This window comes from Anser cygnoides, chromosome 3, assembly GCF_040182565.1.
Source record: "Anser cygnoides isolate HZ-2024a breed goose chromosome 3, Taihu_goose_T2T_genome, whole genome shotgun sequence".
Lineage (NCBI taxonomy): Eukaryota > Metazoa > Chordata > Aves > Anseriformes > Anatidae > Anser > Anser cygnoides.
In genome coordinates this window covers 16,722,947-16,738,228 of record NC_089875.1, presented here as the reverse complement: position 1 = coordinate 16,738,228, position 15,282 = coordinate 16,722,947, and the positions used below count along the sequence as shown (strand labels likewise).

At 43.3% G+C, this 15,282-nt stretch overlaps 1 protein-coding gene across 32 annotated transcripts in view; it reads right to left on the bottom strand.

Annotated features, from left to right (window-relative positions):
- Positions 1-15,282, bottom strand: part of NRXN1 (neurexin 1) — a 736,316-nt gene that overhangs the window by 275,328 nt on the left and 445,706 nt on the right. For 2 of the 32 annotated variants that reach the window (XM_013192500.3, XM_048078470.2), the window contains exon 1: positions 9,447-10,600. The exons of 28 other annotated variants lie outside the window; for them this stretch is intronic. In XM_013192500.3, coding sequence (XP_013047954.2) covers positions 9,447-9,687 — 241 coding nt within the window. In that variant the 5' untranslated portion in view covers positions 9,688-10,600. Of the gene's footprint in view, positions 1-9,446; positions 10,601-15,282 lie in introns of those variants that run through there. 2 more of the 32 variants (XM_013192499.3, XM_048078469.2) reach the window with 1 other exon arrangement.

Genomic DNA, 15,282 nt, shown 5'->3' with positions numbered 1-15,282 from the left:
TCACTTTCTATAAGAGTTTATTTTGGAAGATGAAGATTCACAGCATTTCTAATTTTGTAGAATTATCAACAGTACTATTTGAGAGAAGCTCTGGATGCCAGGGCTGGGGCACATACCTCAGGTGGACATAAAATCCACAGCAAGGCAAACTGCAAGCACAAACCAGCCTGAAAAAAAGCATGGGATTGGCCCTGGATGAGAGATCCAGTATGTTCTCACCAACTGGGACACTGGGATTTTAGGATGTATCCATTTAGACACAGTCAAAGTGGCTAATCTCACATCTGTTGTTTTGTCACCACTCCTAAACCCCTCTCTGTGGACACTGAATATTCAAACCCAAAATAACAGCATGATTCAATTCACACTCATATGTTTTCCGTAAATGTGGTGATTCATTATTTTCACTGAAAGTTCCCTTATAATTCTTGTCATGTGAAATATAGTGAAAACAACCACTAACAGCATTAAACCAATTTTAAAAACTCATGAGTTTGCATAGTTATCTTCACTATTTTGTTCATAGCTTAAAAAAAAAACCACAACAACAACATTGCTTTGGTGGAGAGCAACCACACCAGAAGTACAATGTGCATGAGGGACATCAGATCAGACAGAGGCACAATAGATCAGGTTACGCAGAGGAAATTCTGTGCTTGACCTCAATAAGAACAAATCAGGCCCAGGCCAACAATAAGAAACAGTATCTTCTGTAGCCCTTAATTCCTTCACATCTCCTCATGTCTGCTGGACAGTGAGGAGGAGCCCACGGACATTTCTTCCTATCTCCTTTCCACTTACTTCCCAGCACTCTCTAGAGTTGCTCTGACTGAGAAAGTCAGCCAACTTCAGTGACTGAGCAATAGAAACATGGGTTAAGACTATTGATTGGTGACAGCCAACATAGCTTCATGAAGGGCAGATCATGCCTGACAAATTTGGTGGCCTTCTATGAGGGGTTTACAGCATTGGTGGATAGGGGAAGAGCAACAGACATCATCTACCTGGACTTGTGCAAAGCATTTGACACTGTCCCCCATGTTATCCTTATCTCTAAATTGGAGAGACATGGATTTGATGGATGGACCACTCAGTGGGTAAGGAATTGGCTGGATGGTCACACTCAAAGAACTGCAGTCAATGGCTCAATGTCCAAGTGGAGATCAATGACAAGTGGAGTTCCTCAGGGGTCAGTATTGGGACCAGCAGTGTTTAACATCTTTGTTGTTGACAAGGACAGTGGGATCTCAGCAGGTTTGCTGATGGCACCAAGCTGCACGGTGCAGTTGACATGCTGGAGGGAAAGGATGTCATCCAGATGGACCTTGACAGGCCGGTGTGAACCCCATGAAGTTCAACAAGGCCAAGTGCAAGGTCCTGCACCTGGGTCAGGGCAATCCCAAGTACAAATACAGGCAGGGTGAAGAATGGATTGAGAGCAGGTCCGAGAAGAAGGACTTGGGTGGTGATTGTCCCTCTCTACTCCGCTCTCATGAGACCCCACGTGGAGTACTGCATTCAGTTCTGGTGCCTCCAGCACAAGAAGGACATGGACCTATTAAAGCAAGTCCAGAGGAGGGCCACAAGGATGATCAGAGGGCTGGAGCACCTCTCCTATGAAGAGAGGGTGAGGGAGTTGGGGTTGTTTAGCCTGGAGAAGAGAAGACTCTGGGGAGACCTTATAGGGGCCTTCCAGTACCTAAAGAGGGTCTACAAGAAAGCTGTAAAGGGACTCATTGTCAGGGAGTGTAGTGATAGGACAAGAAGTAATGACTTTAAACTAAAAGAAGCTAGATTTATATTAGATATAAGGAAGAAATTCTTTACTGTGAGGGTGGTGAGGCACTGGAACAGGTTGCCCAGAGACGTTGTGGATGCCCCATCCCTGGAGATGCTCAAGTCTAGGATGGATGGGTCTTTGAGCAACCTGGTCTAGTGGAAGGTGTCACTGCCCATGGAAGGGAGTTTGGAATTAGATGATCTCTTGGCCCTTTCCAAATCAACCCATTCTATGATTCTATAATTCTATGGCTACACCTGACTCCTCTTCATGGTAGACAAGGTTTCTCCGGTAAGTCTTGTCATTCTCTGCTCTTATTTACTTTAGAATTGTAGATGAGTTGAAGGAATAACATAAGCAATGCCCAGAGAAGACCTAAGTCATTTGCAGATACGTAGAGATAAAAGAACATATTTAGAACATAGTGAACTTGCTTTAGAAGCTTTTTTTTTTTTCTTCCCAGTTACAGCTGTAGTAAAAGATAGCTAAGGAAAGAATTAACACTTTTGTCATTTCTGTGTAGGTGTCTAAGTGCATCCCCCACTAAGACCCCAAAATAGCAGAATGATCTGGGCAAATCTTTTATTTCTGAGCCCTCCAGCTCTCTGTGTTTCTGTAGCAAGCTCTCAAGGAAAATACCTAACTATGTATTTAAAAGGAAGATATGTCATTGTGCCATTTACAGTTCAAATATGTGAAATAATAGACTATGCTTATTCCTCAGAGGCAAACCCTGCCTCAACTTGTCTTCTGAGATTCAGGATCATGGATGCCATGTATCTGTAGTATCAGTACACTCTTCTTATCCTACCTAGACTGAACAAGCCAGTCACACCCTTCAATGGGGCTATTTTTGTGGATTTGGCTGGTTTAGTGCTTGCAAAAGTAGTTTTGTGCTTCTGAAAATTCAGAACTGCTGTTTTCTATGGTGATTCAGTGATGATGGGTCCATAGCAGAGACAGTGACTGCTCCTAAGCATGACATCCTCCCCACCGGTTTATCCCAGCTCTGCAGAGTGACATGCAGCAACTTTACTTCTCTCCTCCTCCTTTCCTGGTTTATTTTCTCTAGGTATTTTTTCTGTCAACTAACAGGGAAGAGAATAATTAATTATATTACTCTGAGCAATTACGTCTATGGTTAATGACTATTGTTACTGAACATTTTTCAACATTTTCAACTGTTAGTGAAATTTTAATTTTTTCATCTTACCACTATGGAGCATTTTCTCATTATAAGGAAATGTCTGTGATACAAAGTTATGAGAAGGAGTGAGAAAAATTACTTTGGGGCATCCATATTGCTATGAGGAAACAAAGAAAAAGTGTAAATGATGATAAATACATGGCCTGTCTTCTTTATGTTAGTTACTGTTAACTTTATAGAGCAGCATCATTATTTATAATACATTTTCTTTCATCAAATCAGATTGTTCCATTCCACTTATAATCACAGCTACATTCACAAGTCAACTTATTATCACAGCAAGATCTATCAGCTCTGCCTACACTGTATTTACAAACTAGAATGGAAGTTGTTAGTTTAGAAAAAATTGCTACAGATACTGTGGCAGACCTGAGGACATCAAACTTAATAACAGAGAGATAAATTAACTGATACTGGGGAAAGACAAGAAAGAGGTCAGTAATGTCATCTTGATTACTTGAAGAGGTTAAGAACTATTGCAAGCTTTGACCAAGGAGAAGACAAAAAATTAACTCCAATAAAATAACCTATATGATATACAGAAAATAAAATGATCAAGCATGTCATCCTATGGTTAGACATTGTAATGACCATCTGCGTGAGAAAACTGAGAAAATACTAGGACTATAGAATTGTTTGCCCTTACTCATGCCGGGCATAAGAGTCTAATATCAGAGTTTAGTCTAAAGAGTTTTCCCTGGATTAAAATGAAGAGACAGAAATTTCCCTTAAAGCCAAGACAACCCCTTGCTATCAGTAAAAATCCATCTTTGAAAATTAGAAGCAGCGGGAAGTACACTGTATTGAATGCTAAATTAATTTCTTCTGATAACTTATTTCAAACAGTATTTGATTAAAAGACAATGAAACATGCTTTAAATCTAGAAAAACATGGTTACCACAGGCTGAAGCAAAAGTGTTATTACTGATAAGTGACAACAGAGTGTTGTTATTTATTTAGGTTTTGTAAAAGCACCGCAGTCAATCAATAGCTCTGCACGTACTAAGGCAGTAGGGCTTGTATAAAGATGCTTATCAGAAATCCATGAGCAACTTTCCACTTTTGATTATAGTACTCCAGACTGTCCACAATACTGCTGAAGACTGTATGCCTCTTTGAGAAGCCATATTGACAGAAACAATAATATAGAAACCACGCTTCCTAATTTGCATATCTAACTGCACAGCCAATTAACCACTATGCTGACTGAAATTGCTTTGTTATTCATTTTATTCCAATTGATGCTAATACTTTGGCAGTTGATGTGGATAATAACTGATGGAGCATATTGGAAATTTTGATATAAAGTCTGTATAATTTAAAGACCTGGAGGCAGCTGCTATGCTTTACAGCCTTAAAGTGGAAATGCCTCAGTTATACATATGTGCTCATAGCAGAAGACCTAGCAGCTATTTGGAAACTCTTGAATGAAAAGAAGATATAAGATAAGAAGACTGTGATATACAAACAGATTATAAAAAAACATTAAGAAAAAGATCTCAAAACAAAGCAATTGAGACATGACAATGAGACTTTCTCACTTCTACCTCTAATATCATGTTGTGAAACAATGTTTGAACATCTGGAAACATTTACATTTGATGTTTTAATCAAAATATAACCCTTTTCTGCCACATAATAAGTGCATTCTAAATGAGAAATGTCATTTCAAACTAATCTTAAAATATTTATTTTATTATCATTATATTCAGAAATAGCAATTCCAGTATATGAAAAATAGAAAGTAAAAGGCCATAAAATACTTTACCTACACCAATAAGTCTTTCTTTACAGTGGTGTTTCTTTCTTTTTTTTTTTTAAACACATACTTCATATGCACATTTTTCAAAGTTGTTTTCATTATATTCTTCATTATGGTAGCATAAATGATTTTACTGCGGTGTTGCTATTCTTACTTAGTGAAAGCTCCTGGGGAGTTCAATTGGCGTCTTCACTGAACAAGGGCTGCCTGATGCAGCCCACGGAGAAACACGCTGGTAAAGGTGAGCTTGTTAGGATTCTGTTACAGAAGTTTCTCTAAATGGACATTATTTGGATGCATCCAGTGCACGTGAACCTCAGCCACAGTGGCAAAGCGGAGACTGGAAGATGCAGGCTTAGTTTAGAAGTGTGCGGTCTGCCTGTATGCCTGTGCTCCTACATCAGGTTCTAGGTAAGAAAGACTGGGGGAGGGAATGTGTTATCGTAACACACAATCCCTCTGCTCGATATCAGCTGTTATCTCTGAAACTCCACTGCTAACATTTTTCCCCATGACCTCATTTTCCACAAATTCTCAAACTCTTCTTCCTGCTCGGGAACTTTGTTGCTAAAACATTTTTTCACTCAATCTGCTTGACAGCTTAAATCCCTCTATTTTTTTTGCACCACAAAGGACACTAGCACCTCCCAGTCCCAAACTCCCACTTTCTTAACAACTGCTGCCAGTACCCTATTCATTCCACTTCAGACACCCTCCACTCCTCCTAAACCATTTGCCTATATCTTGGTCATAAATCTCAACCAGCCAGATACACTCTGGCCTCGTGCTAACCCAGGTCCTCAGATGCACCACCCCTACACATAACACTCAGCATTATTTGTTCTGCCTGTGAGCACAAAGATCCTATTCCCTCCTCATTTTTGCATTTTCTTTCCAAGCACATGGACATACCAACATGCAAATATCATTAGTCACCTCCTGGGTCCTGCTCTGGCAGATTTGGAAAAGAAAAATAAAAAAATTGACTTTCATTTTTCAGAAAAATGCTTGCACAAGAACCTCAGAGCAGAGAGAGAAGAAATAGCCAGAATAAATAGCCATACACTACTTGTCATTCAGTACCTGAATGAGAAGTTGGGGGACAATAAAAGGCCCAGTCCAGTAGAGAACAAAGAGGTTTTTGCAGGAAGGAAGGGGTGAATGAGGATGGTGACAGCCATCCATAAGGCTATGCTTCCAACTTTTTACTCACTCAATGTGCAATATTCACTCCACACAACCTACCATATGGGTGGATTCTCAAAGAAACTGACTTTCTTCATTTAAAGTTACTTCGAAAGCTGCAATCACTTTCCTTTCATGTGGACTTTGATATGTTTTTGCAATCTAGTGGCACTGCAGTATGAGCTACACTACCTACTCAAAAAAAAAAAAAATTAAAAAAAAAAAAGTTTGCATGGTAGATACAGCTACAACAAAAGCAATAGCCTTCCTCTCAAATGGAGCAAGGAGACATGAACACAAGTCACCAAATGCCCCACATGCTGCAGAGACCACTGGTAAGCACTGAGCACCCCAGGACTTACGTTTGTGAACTTCATTATCTTACTTCTCGGCATTTCTCTTTATGTTGCTGATGTCATGACCCAGAAAGTTACTTTCTTATTTCTTCCTGTGGTTAAACTCTCGATTGCTTTAACCATGTGCCACCTTTCCAAGTTTAATGTGAGTCAGAAAGCTAAGTAAAAAATAATAATAATAATAATTTGGTCAAGCTTGAAAGATGTTTAATTTTACCTTCAATGTATTAAAAAACTGTGTGCTGATCTACTTTTTTTTTTTTTATAGGGTTAACTAATTCCTTGGTTGGAATTCTGTTTATGTCTCTGAGGCACAATACTGACAACTTAAGCCACATGAGATCATACTACTAAGCAAAATCCAAGCAAAATTACCTGAAGAAAATGTTAGCAGCAAGACTGTGGTTTGGTTTGTTGAAAGAAGTGGCAAGAATCCAACCATGCTGGGCTTTTGGCTTTGCTTATACTATTAGCTGGAAATGGGCTGGCTGAAGGAAAACTGAAAGAATGAAAAATCAAAGCAAAGCTGAGAGGATGGGGGTGGTAGGGCTAGCTGGTGCCAGGGTTAGAGGAGGAAGGTGTGGATGTCTGAGAACTGTAGTGACATTTATCAAATGGATGGGAAAAGTGATTTTTTCTCCTTCCTTCGACACCGCTGACTCACAATATTAGAGTGCAATGCTTTCAGGGGATCGACTAATTGACCTACCCTAAAACATCTTTTCAACTTTTAACAGGTATGATGCTACAGAAAACTGCCAAAGTAACAAAAAGGCAAGTATGAGGTCACCACAAAGACTGCAACCTTTATGTAAAGGAAAAATGGAAGAAATGCAAAATGGAAAAATTGCAAAACCGAATGGAGCTAATGCTGAAGCCCAGTTGATGCAGGATACAAGTCTGAGAGTAAAATTCTCACTCTCACCATGCTTAAACCTTCAGGGACACTGCATTACTGCCCTTTGATGCCAGGGTAAGGAATAAGCACGCACGTCACCCAGCCCTCTCTGACTGATGCGTAGAAACGTAGGGATGGGCTCCACAGGAGCTGTGTCCAACCCTGCTCAGCCACGAAGACAAATGTTCCTGTTAGACTTACAGAAGCAAATGGGAGCACCTCTCTGAAGAATTAATAATGAAATGAATTAGATGTTTTAAAACACCATCCAATAGCAGAGCTTCTGATAAATAAAGAAAAGCAAGGACTTTTAAAGTCACACTCTGAAAACACTCTGGAATACCTTCTTATGACATGTAACATTTTTCATTTTGTAAAATCAGTTACTTAACTTCTGGAGAGGCGCCTGGGCTTCCCTATGAAGTCCTTAAGTGTCAACTCCACGTCTTCACCTTTCATTTTCTTTAGGAAGACTCATTTCCTCCAGGAGGGTTACCTTTTTGCACCACTACCCTTTGACTGGGTCCAAGATAACGTTTTTAAAAAATAGCAAAAGGTGTGATTTTAAAATGCTTTCTAAGGAATTGTAGCTCGTATTTATAGTATTACATTTGCTTTTTCCCCTTATTCTTTTAGCCTCCCCTAGAAAGCCTCTAAATGGTATCCCTATACGTCCAGAAATTCTAAGAACAATAAGTATGTATATATACACACATACATCTCTAATTTTCCCCTGTAACCACATACAGTACAGAACATGCAGCATTCTCAAGCTTGCACTGCCTGAATACACTACAGTGGAGAGTGATGGCCTAAATTTCTTTCTCTCTCTCTCTTTTTTTTTTTTTTTGCATTACACCAGACATTTAACTTCTTTCTTAATTAACAAAATGCTTAAGAAAAGTCATTTCTGTCCACTTTGTCTTTTCTAGCAGTTTAGGATTAATGTGTATTCAACACACACTGGAAATTTTCAGGTAAACAATACAACCATATCCCCTAACGTTAGCATTGCTAATCACTGAAGAAAAAAAAAATCCATTAAATCCTAACTACCCCGTGCCTGCAACTGGGTCATCTTGCACAGAGATGCAAAGGTTAAGCATAAGATCTGTTTTTTACTTTGCAAATCTTGTAAACGACATTGCATGATCGTGCAAATGAAGCAAGGCAAGATGAGAAAATGAAGAAGAATGAAGCTGTATAATCTAATCAGAAGCCAACAAGGGTTTTTCCTTTTTTTTTTTTTTTTTTTTTTTTCTCCTCCCTCGGAGACAAAGGGAGGCTTTGGTTTTAAATCCTTAAGGCACAGTCTGGTGTTTAGCTTTCTTTTACAGCTTTTGGTAACGCTGAACATGTTCATATCTGTTTTGCATGTATTTATGTATAGGTTCATGTAAGTATGTATGCGAAACAAAAAACTGTAACAGCGCTGTTTAAAGAGCACTGAAGCAGCTTCCTGTCACTTCAGAAACTAAGTCCCACAGTACTGTATTTCTGAAGCAAAATGCATTTACACTTTAAAAGCATTTTTATCTCTGTCCCTTTCCTGACCACTACCGTGGGCATTATTTCCCCCTTCTCAGTGATTAAGCGCTGACTTCTCTCCCGCTCCCCCGTGCAATTAGCTGACCTTTGCTTTTTAGTTCATTGACTTTCCCACAGAGGCAATGAGTCGGAAGGAGCACGATCATCCCCAGCGATGGAGCACCGCACAGGCTCGCTCCCCGCCCCTCGCTCCCCGCCGGGGTCCCTGCCCTGCCCTGCCCTGCCACAGCCCTGCCCGGCGCACGGGCGCTTTGCTCGCCTCTGCACCCCCGGACCGGGACAGGAGCGAACCGGGGGGCGAGGGCTGGTACCTCCGGGGCTCTCCCCCCCGGGGGCAGCGGCTCCAGGAGACGGAGGCGCCGCCGGGCTGGGCTTTCCTCCCCGCTCGCTCTGCAGCCGGGGGGACACAGGGGGATACTGAAGGGTGCGGGGAGCCCCGGGGGAAGCCCCGGTGCTGGCCGCGGGCTCCTCCGGCAGCATCCTCCGGCCGCCCCCAGCCGGCTGGAGGCCAGCCCAGCCCCCCTCCGGCCCCGCACCGGGAGCAGCGGGATACCCCTAGCTCCCCCACCCCTTCCCCACGCCCCCCGACCGGGATCGGGGGTTCCCGGCCCCCCGCATCCCTTTGCCTGAGCTCTGCGGGGCGGGCGGAGGTGCGGGGCGCGGCGCGCAGCCCACCGTGCGGGGAAAACCGAGCGGCGCCCGAACCCACCGTGTCCGCCTCGCAAGGAAGCCGGTGACCTGTAGATAGCGATAGGCACTGAATGATGTTTGCTGCTGCCATGGAAATGGTGAATGTGGTGAGCGCCCAAACTGGAGGCGCCCCACGCCACCCCAAGGAGGCCGCTGAGAGTGAGCGGGACTATCCAGAGCAGGGCCAAGCGGCCCCCGGCGCTGCCGCTGCTGCCGCCGGCGGGGCCCGGCTCGGGGCTGCCCCTGAGGAGGCCCCCCATCCTCCGGTGCACGGCGTCCTCGGGAGGAGCAGCAGCCACAGGGAAGGAGGCAAAGTTTGGGCAGAGGCGCGCTCGCAGCCTCGCGCACGGTGCCGGTGGCAGCTCACCGCACCAGGCGAGCCATGGCTTCCCTTTGGGCAAGCTTATGGTGAGGATCCTTTTCTCCAGGTCTTCTTCTGGCCAAAACAATCCGAGACATAGTCAGAGGCGGAGAATCCAGGCGATTCCGAGCCTTCGCAAAGAGGTGGAAGAGAGGAAAAGCCCCGTGCTCAAACAATCGCTAGTTTCAGCTTTCCCGGGGCTGGTGCTCATTAACAATACTCCACAGTTGCAAGTGCTACGAGAGTGCCAAGCATTCCCCCATCCTCAGTAATCCACAGCGTAGCCAATCATGCCACATCGCTGCTAAGGAAGAAGCAGGGGATGCCACTCCATCAGCCAGCGCTGGGAAAGCAGAGAAAAATCAAACTGCTGCTCTTCCCTCCATTCATCTCCAAACTGGTGAGCCCTCTCGGAGCAATCTCTCCCGGCGCGCACACACTCGCACACACACACGCTCGCACACGCCGCCAGACAATAACCGGGCTGCTCCGGCAATCTCAATGGTCTGCCTATTGACAGCAATACCCGAGGATGTTTTCAGAGAGAATAGTGCACCCTTATGAAAGAAGCTGGGAAAAAAAAAATAACCATGCTTGCGAAGAGCAGGGCTATGCAAATCTGCAGTCTCCAAACAGCAAATCACCGAAGCTCGGATGCAATGCAGAGGACGAGCCTATGTTAAAGAGGGAGGCTGAGTTCAGCTCCCACACAATCGCACTGCCTCCCTGTCTTTCGGGAGCCGCACACTGCCAGAACATGGCTCGGGCGGTGCGGCGGACACACGCACGCCCCTCTCCCCAGCCCGCCACCCAGCCGCGCCGCGGAATTAGCAGCACGGCGGGCGCCTTTCCCCTCGTTGGGTAGTTCAGATGTGCCAGTGTCTCGAAAAGCCACTTTCGCCTTAAAAAAAAGAACGATTTCGGGTCTTTTAATTGGTCTAAACTTCGCCCATCAGATGTTTCCCCTGTCTATTCGAGCATCAGCTTTGATTATCCGGTAATTACACACATGGCGCCTAACAAAGAGTTACGCTTTTTTTTTTCTTTTTTTTTTTTTTTTTCCTTTTCTTCCCTGCCTTACTTACTCATCTGCCACCGCAGACGCGGCCACCAACCGGGCTGAAAACGTTTCTGGGCCGCCCCCCCCGGCTGCAGGGTGGCACCGGCAGCATCGCCCCCGAGCTGCGGGGCCCCGCAGCCCCGCACCGCACCCGCACGGCTCCCTCCTGCCCCGAAACCAGGGGAAACGGGTGTCTCAGCCCCCGCAGCCGAGGGGGGGAGACGACACGGTGCAAAGCCAAGCAAGCCCCGCATTGAAGGAGAAGGCGTTGCTCTCCTCCCCGGGTCGTGCCCCCCGAGCCGGCGGGCGAGAGGCGCAGCCCCTGCAGTACCGCACCTGGGCACAGCACGGGGTGAGAGCCCCACGCTACCGCCTCTCCTCTCCCCCCCCCCTCCCTCCCCCCCCGCCTTCCACCGGTTCCAGCCTCCCGTAGATCTTGTGCCATGCCTTCAGCAGCATGAGATCATGGGCGCGGGGTGCGGATGCGTGAAAGGGAGAGGGCGAACGGTGGGTGTGCAAAAGCCTTTTTAGACATTTCGCGTTCGTTTCGAACGAAACCTGCTGCAATTTGCTGGGGGACTTTTTAATTCACACGGGGATGATCGGAAGTCACAACCCTTACTCAACTGCGTAGGCTTAGGGGAGAAAGAGAAAGGAATTTCGCCCCGGCTCTGCTCGGCCCAGAATGTATTGCATCCCCGGAGAGGGGCGAGGAGACGCCCTTAACCAGAAGTCCTCCACATCGCTGCGAAAACACCCCCGAAACCGGGACCGGAGGCGAAGAAACGGCCCCTCCTGCCCTGCCCTGCCTGCCCCGAGGGCGGTACACTTTTACAGCCAAGTTTTGCAAAGATGCTAATATGAATTGCAAAAGATCTTAACGCAAGATGAAAGCACTCAAGCACGGGGGAGTAACCGCACGAGTGTGAGCGGCGGGGCTGGTGCGGGGCCTTCCCCTGGCAGGTCAGCGCTAACACAGCGCCAGCCTTCTGCAAAGGGTCCTGCGGGACAGGGCTGTCCTCAGCCCGGCGCCGGCTTGCAGAATAGAAGGGCAACTGGTAAGAAACTCGGTGACTTTTCCTACCTGTCTCAAGAAGCAAAACGAGTAACTCCAAATTTCCGAACTTCCAGTTGTGTGCTGTCATCTCGTAAAATAAATAAATGAATAATCGACCAAATAAATAAATAAATAAATAATCAACCAAATAAACAAAACAAAGTTTGTGGTTAAAAAAATAAAAAGCCAACAACACCACCACCACAATAAATTCCCTATGTCTCAGAGTTAAGGTTAAGAAAAAAAGGAAATCTCAAAGAAACATCAGCCCGGACTTGCCAGGTGTTCTAAAATTAAAGCCCCTGATGTCTATTTTCTTCCCGTTCATGCAAGTAATACATGCTAGCAATCTTATCCATAAATACCACTGTTTTCTATCAATCTGTCTCAAATAAATAAATAAATAATAAACTCATTCAATCACTGAAACCCATTTTTCAGTAAACTGTTCACATGCTGCTGCAGATTTAGAAACATGCAGTAGTTACTTGATTGTACTTAATGATAGTAGAAATCCTACAGATGATTAATTTAAAACTGGTACCACTTCTCTGAAAGGAAACTGGTATTGCCAACCATGTAATGATACAGTTGGCACAGAGAATTTCAGTTGGCAAATCCTCTCCGGACCATCTTCTGCTTGGCTCTTTTAAAGTCTCCATCAAGAGCTCTATTATGCTACCGCTTGGTGGGAGTTTCCCTAGTGACATCCAGGAAAGTACAGCTGGACCTCAGTTTCAAAGTTTCTGTTAGTTGTAACTTTGCAACAGAATCTTTCCACAAATCCCTCCCAGCCTGAGCATAGTTTGTTCAATTAAAATATGCTTTGCTGTGGATACAGTAGGACTTTGTGTTCTCTCCATGTTGTTGCATATGTTTGTAGCCTGAGTACCTCAATCTAAATTCTTAGTCCATCTGCCATCTTCTTTGTCACAGGGGCCTATCTAAAGTACTTAAATACCAAGGACAAATGAATAAAATGTTTAGCTACTTCAAAAGTACTTAATTTTTATTTTAATATTTAATTGAAGATAAAAAGGGTGTTTAAGTGCTCACATTATTAAATATGTACTATTTATGCAGTGCACACACATAACAGCTACTAAAGTTTCCAGTTCAAATCTGTGTTTGGAGACTACTTAGAGAAGACTTTTTTCATCAAATAGATTATAATGGGTCATTTTTAGGTGTTACATTATGATGTTAAACACTACGTAGGGACTGCTATATCGATGGATTATTTTGCTGCTGCATATTCAAACTAAGAGTTGAGGACACAAAGGCCAATCTCCATAAAGCTACTTAGGCATTTTCCTTAAGTACTTGCTACAGATGTGAATGGGGAGACACATGACTAAGTAGGCATCCTTTGCTGGATCTGGCAATGTGCTCAGCACCTTGTAGATCCTAATTTTAATGTACGCTCTAATTTTAATGACATTTGATGTTTTCATGGCTCTGCACTCTGAACCACAGAAGGAAATGAGGGGACTATCCAAGTGTAAGGGAAAAAAAAAGGTTATCTAATGCAGTGCATGGGTGAGAAATGGGGAGAAGTAATTTGTGGAAAATATCACAAGAAGATTGAAAATGGAAAGGATAACAGAAACGGAAAAAGGAAGGTGTATAAGTAAGCATGAATGAAAGCAAACGAAAGGTAGATGGGAACAGAAAGGCAAAAGAAGGAAAAACAAGGAAATAAAATTATTTCTTGTTCAGTTTTTGTGATAACAACAAGCACTTCTTTCTAATTTGAAGCAAATCTTGGTAGTTAGATGCTTCTAGTCTTTTCATGTTTTATTTAAAAGTCTTAATTGATAGTTTTAGCACTCAGAGTTAAGCTTTTTAATGAAAAGTAAAAGTTTAAAGCATCTGCAAGTAAACATTATGAAAGCCAGTGGTAAGAACTATTTCTCATTTAAAGTTTTTTGGTTTTTTATTTATTTATTTTTTAAACCTCCTGCTGACATAAGAGTGAATATGAATCTTTCCTGGCTGAGGACTAGCTGAATTTGAAATAATCTGGTTGTAATCCCCAAGGGCACAAAGTCATGCACTCCAACACAATCAACACTGTGCTATCAATTTATGAAGGCCTTTCTCAAAGAAAGAAGAGGGGGTACAGAAAAGCAATAAACACAGAATTTGTGTAAACAAATAAATATCCTATTAGAGACATAGCAAATAAGCTGTGAAAATAATCTACGGGGTTCACAAGGTAGTTTTCAGCATTCTGAAAATATGCCCAACACTTGGCTCACTGAAGCTAACTTTATGATTTTGTTGTTGGTGGTGGTGGTTTTGTTGTGGTGTGTTTGTTTTTAACCCTATTTAATACTTACCCTATGCAGGTCCCACAAATAGTGCATGAGACTTTTAATCAAGTTATCTCCACCAAGTGCTCTATGAATACCAATAGTTTCCTAGGTGTATGAACAAGACTCCTTAACTGTAAAAACACATCTTTTCCTTGCTTCTTCTACAGAGCTACGCCATTATCCTATAAATGCCAAATGTTCCTAAAGAATACTTACACAAACAAAAAGATTGCTTCCAAGAGTATAATTTAAATTATTTCATTGAATAAAATCAGGTAGTTCTTGCCAGTACAACTTTATCTGCCTACACCCTGATTCTTGTCAATACAGCTATATCAGTGAAGATAAACATCTCGGTGACACAAGCAAAGCTTCAGGGCAGATCATGCCTTAGGCTTGCAGAAGTTGTCAGTTAAATTCAGGGCTCCTTAGGTTAAGTGCCTTCTTATGCAATCAGACTTCTCTGCCCATCTCTGTTTGCCAGAGATGAAATGCTACACTTTGCGTTGCAACGTCCACACTTAAACACCTGAAGCTCAAATACTGTGCAGCAAACTCGGATAGAAAAAAGCTCTACAAATATGTGTCTGTATTACAGAGAATGCTGTTCAACGAACACTTTTGCTATGTTTTTCTATTGTAACTTTTCTCCACTGCTGTGGATGGAATCTCATTTCATTTGAAAACCCGTGGAAATTGTTTGATTGCAATTAAGTGGGACAGAACTTATGCTTATCTATCTGACAGACAACGGCTTAGAGAAGAAAATGTTCAAGCTGTTAGGTTTAACCTATAAGCACTTACTCCTATAAACTCTGATGACTTCCAGGACCTATATCCCTGATCTTTCAAGAGTACAAATGTCTGATTTTTCCATTGAATGTGTTATTTTTTCTCTTTTAAACAGAAGAAAGTGTCTCTTTCAAAAACTAATGAGTTGTAAGATTAGGCCTCTTTAGGGAATTTAGGCCTGTCATCAGGGAATAGGAATCACAACCAGTTTGTGTCCTAACCCTCCATAATTTAGAGAGAGGGCAGAAACCCTTTACTTTAGAAAGG